General features: G+C 33.9%; 1 protein-coding gene across 1 annotated transcript in view; it reads right to left on the reverse strand.

The window, feature by feature from the left end:
- The window catches only part of LOC106464661 (lachesin-like), a 171,104-nt gene that overhangs the window by 63,178 nt on the left and 104,118 nt on the right, over positions 1-3,808 (reverse strand). The window contains exons 3-4 of the mRNA XM_022392984.1: positions 2,344-2,551; positions 1,292-1,462 (exon numbers count right to left, since the gene is read on the reverse strand). Coding sequence (XP_022248692.1) covers positions 1,292-1,462; positions 2,344-2,551 — 379 coding nt within the window. The remainder of the gene's footprint in view (positions 1-1,291; positions 1,463-2,343; positions 2,552-3,808) is intronic.

Genomic DNA, 3,808 nt, shown 5'->3' on the forward strand with positions numbered 1-3,808 from the left:
ATATTACATATCTACCATTCACCACCAATAGTCTGGTTGTTTTAATAAGATATTACATATCTACCATTCACCACCAATAGTCTGGTTGTTTTAATAAGAGATTACATATCTACCATTCACCACCAATAGTCTGGTTGTTTTAATAAGAGATTACATATCTAACATTCACCACCAATAGTCTGGTTGTTTTAAGAAAATAACAATGCAGTTTAGGAATAAGGCAGAAGTCAGAAACTATAGTTCGTTTCTCCTATTTAGGCCACATAATCTTTCTCTTCGGATATAACTGACTGAGAGTTCGAGCAAGTTCGTCTACTGCAGCTGCCACATATGCATGTAGAATGGAGCCTGTAATGTTGTCAAGTGTATCTTGAACCACAACAACACCAGTACTAGATTTGCAGTTACATTATATCAAGAACAGCAGTTTGGGTGGTTCTGGAAGGAGTGAAGCATTTACATTTGTCAAGTGGCGCAGAATAACTTGCATTTGCACTGCTGTTATTCCTGTGGAAACAATAACGCGCATGCTCATAGATCAACTGACGTTGAAACGTTTTTGAGCAAAATACCTAAGTGGTTTAGAATTGAAATAAATATGAAGAACATAATTAATGTTTTATTTGTTTCCGCAAAAGGTGCATGAGAAGTAAAAATTGTCTGGTCTGTCAATACCGGATCTACTTCTTGCTGTTTCCGATAAATTCCGTCAAGACGGAGAAATTGATATTTTATGCCAAGGTTTTGCTAAAGCTTTTACACTTTGAAAATCGTAAATATTCCCAAACTTTAGTTATTTTTCACGACTTTCACAGTCAATGGTCTATGTAATCATCGAAGTCGAGTAGGGGATTTTTGTACCACCAAATATTTGTACCTCAAAAAACAACTTTTTCCTGTTCTGAGTTTAGTATGTCCTAATAAATATAGAAAATTTTCTCTTGCGTTTTTTTTTCCTATTTAGTTGGTACTTTAATTGTTTCTGCTAGACTGTAAGCTTTAGATATTTCTAATTACAAGACCTAAAATTAGAACGTGAATATGATGAATGTATTTGATATAATCTTGTATAGGGGTGAATCCAATTGTTATACATAAAGAAGTTAAATTGGGGTCGTGACAGAACAAGACGTAAATAAGATAACTTTTTGTGAGACTCACGACTGGATGTGTTACCTGGAACGTCTGGTTAATTTGTTTTTTCTCTACCTGAATTACCTTTTGACATTCATATCCATTATTTTGTCATTTCTACATTTTTGTGTGTCTATATACTATATCATAGACTTACTATATTGTGTAGTTCCATCACTGGTTTGAATAAGTATAGGGCGATTATCTTCTCGTCGCCAGGTGACTTTTGGGGTCGGATATCCTTTCGCCAAGCAAGAAAAAGTGACGTTGGATCCTTCTCGTACTAGTTCATCAGCAATAGAACTTTTCAGGCTTATTTCAGGAGGAACTGAAAAGTTCAAATTCAGACATCAATTTTTTTTTGTAATATATAGTTGGAAAATTAAATACACTTGGAATAATAAAGTACTTTTGCATTTAGATGGCAAAGTTAGAAACAGCCATCAGTTATAGATATTTTCATTAGAGTGCACAGATACAAAAGATTTTACCTCAGATTTTAAATGTAGTCCTTTTAATTAAAATAGTAGCAAACAGGTGAGATTAACTTAAATGTTACCCATTGGTAAAATACTTATAATTCGTATTTTTAGGCTTTATAATTTAATAATAATTTTAGAATGCTTATGTGTTTTTTCAATCTAGTAAAATATGAGTCAAATATATTTGCAGTTTATCTAGTATTTCTACAACTATTCAAAGCAATTCTGAGGTGAGAATACCAGTCTGGATAGAGCTGATGAAAAAACTAACAAATTTGTGGTTTATTTGTATTTTTGTGGACAGTTGTTAATGCTCAGTGTTAACGTTTTGTTCAGCGTCACAAACCAGGAGGTACTGAAAATTACGTTTGTTTGGTCCACTGTACCGTAAGCCAGAAAGTACTGAAAATTGCGTTTGTTTGGTCCTCTGTACCGTAAGCCAGGAGGTACTGAAAATTACGTTTGTTTGGTCCTCTGTACCGTAAGCCAGGAAGTACTGAAAATTGCGTTTGTTTGATCCTCTGTACCGTAAGCCAGGAGGTACTGAAAATTACGTTTGTTTGGTCCTCTGAACCGTAAGCCAGGAGGTACTGAAAATTACGTTTGTTTGGTCCTCTGTACAATCCACTAGTAACTGTCAGGTGGATCAAGGTATATTATAAACCTTACATTGTGCTTGTACTAATAACTTTATTACAAATGATGGTGGTAGAATGAACAGTCTTACACAACACATCCAGATGTCCAACTTGGCTCATCATGGGTACCGTGTTCAGCTGGCACATGTAACTACCTACGTCCGATTTCTGAACGTTCTTAAGATGCAAAACAAAATTCTTGTTGTCTGAGTGGCTCAAACTTATCCGGTAGTTTCGGGTAATGAGATTTTGATGAATTGATAGTATTGCCTTTGACTCTATCTTCAACCAAGCAGCCTGAAACGTAGAAATAAAGATTTACACATAGCACCTTAAAATTTTCTATAGCTGTAATAAGAGGGCACGAATTTCTTGGCACTTAATGCTGACTCACAATAAAAATAAATTAACATAATTTTAAAACTTAGTAAAATTAATCAATATAATCTTACAACTTAGTTACTGTTATTTGCTATCTCTTGGCGTTTGAATGGGTAGCGACACTGCTTGATAAATGTTTAATTCTTGTTGGTCCGTAGATGGTGTCCGGGTGCCAATATGAGCTCAAAGTCATATATAATTTGTAGTAACCTGAAATGATTTAACAATACACCAAACGTCTGGCCCTAGTAACAAAAGTTTAAACTGTACACACACACACACACATACACATACATGGGTCCCATATTACGGGAAATTAGAATTTTGTCTTTATTTGGCTCTAGTAACGAAATTTTAAACTGTCTTTATATACGCACACACGTATTAATAGCTTCGTGATATAAAGTGATCAGTGATTACTTTGCCTGTAAAAAATGTGGATTTACAAGGGCTCAAATTCTTTGAAGATTTTTTAATGCACAGTGAAATGTAGTAGCAACGATGTCACTTGTTTCGGCTTTAAAGTATCAAATAGTTATGAATTTTTTTAAAATAAGTTTTCATCAAAATTACCTTGGGAAGTTTACAGTAGTACTGATTAAAATATGTTGTTGTTTTTTTTTTTATAAAGGACTGTACGTAAGTTTTCAAAGTTCTCTTTTAATATGATATGAAATTCAATAAATACAGAGCAATCCTAAAGTCGCGTTACAAACAAATATTTTCTGAGTCCTGCCTTTACAGCTGTTCGAAATGCACACCACTGATATCACGATACAGTGTCACTTTTTCACTCAGGCTGTAGCTCACCTCCATACATTCTTGCAAGATTAATGATATCGCAACCAATTATTGTAACAAAAGAGCTAGACACCGTTAGTGAAACACAAACATGACTTAGAAAAATCATCGTAAGAGCAGAACTTAGAAATGTTATTGTGTTGGTGACTTAATACTGTATACTGCATGAATTCTGATCCAAGTAAACTTTTTCTTTTGAAATTCTAAAGTATGGATATTAAAAGTGATGCAGCAAATTTTGACAGCTAGAAGGATATTAGTCAAAGGCTAAATTTATTTCAATAGACTTCACAAACCAGTTTCCGAAAAAGTCGTGGCTTTATGATCAATACATTCTAGTAAAAATGGCTCACTTGTAATTTTTTTTCTGAC

Source organism: Limulus polyphemus, unplaced genomic scaffold (assembly GCF_000517525.1).
Source record: "Limulus polyphemus unplaced genomic scaffold, Limulus_polyphemus-2.1.2 Scaffold62, whole genome shotgun sequence".
In the NCBI taxonomy this organism is placed as follows: domain Eukaryota; kingdom Metazoa; phylum Arthropoda; class Merostomata; order Xiphosura; family Limulidae; genus Limulus; species Limulus polyphemus.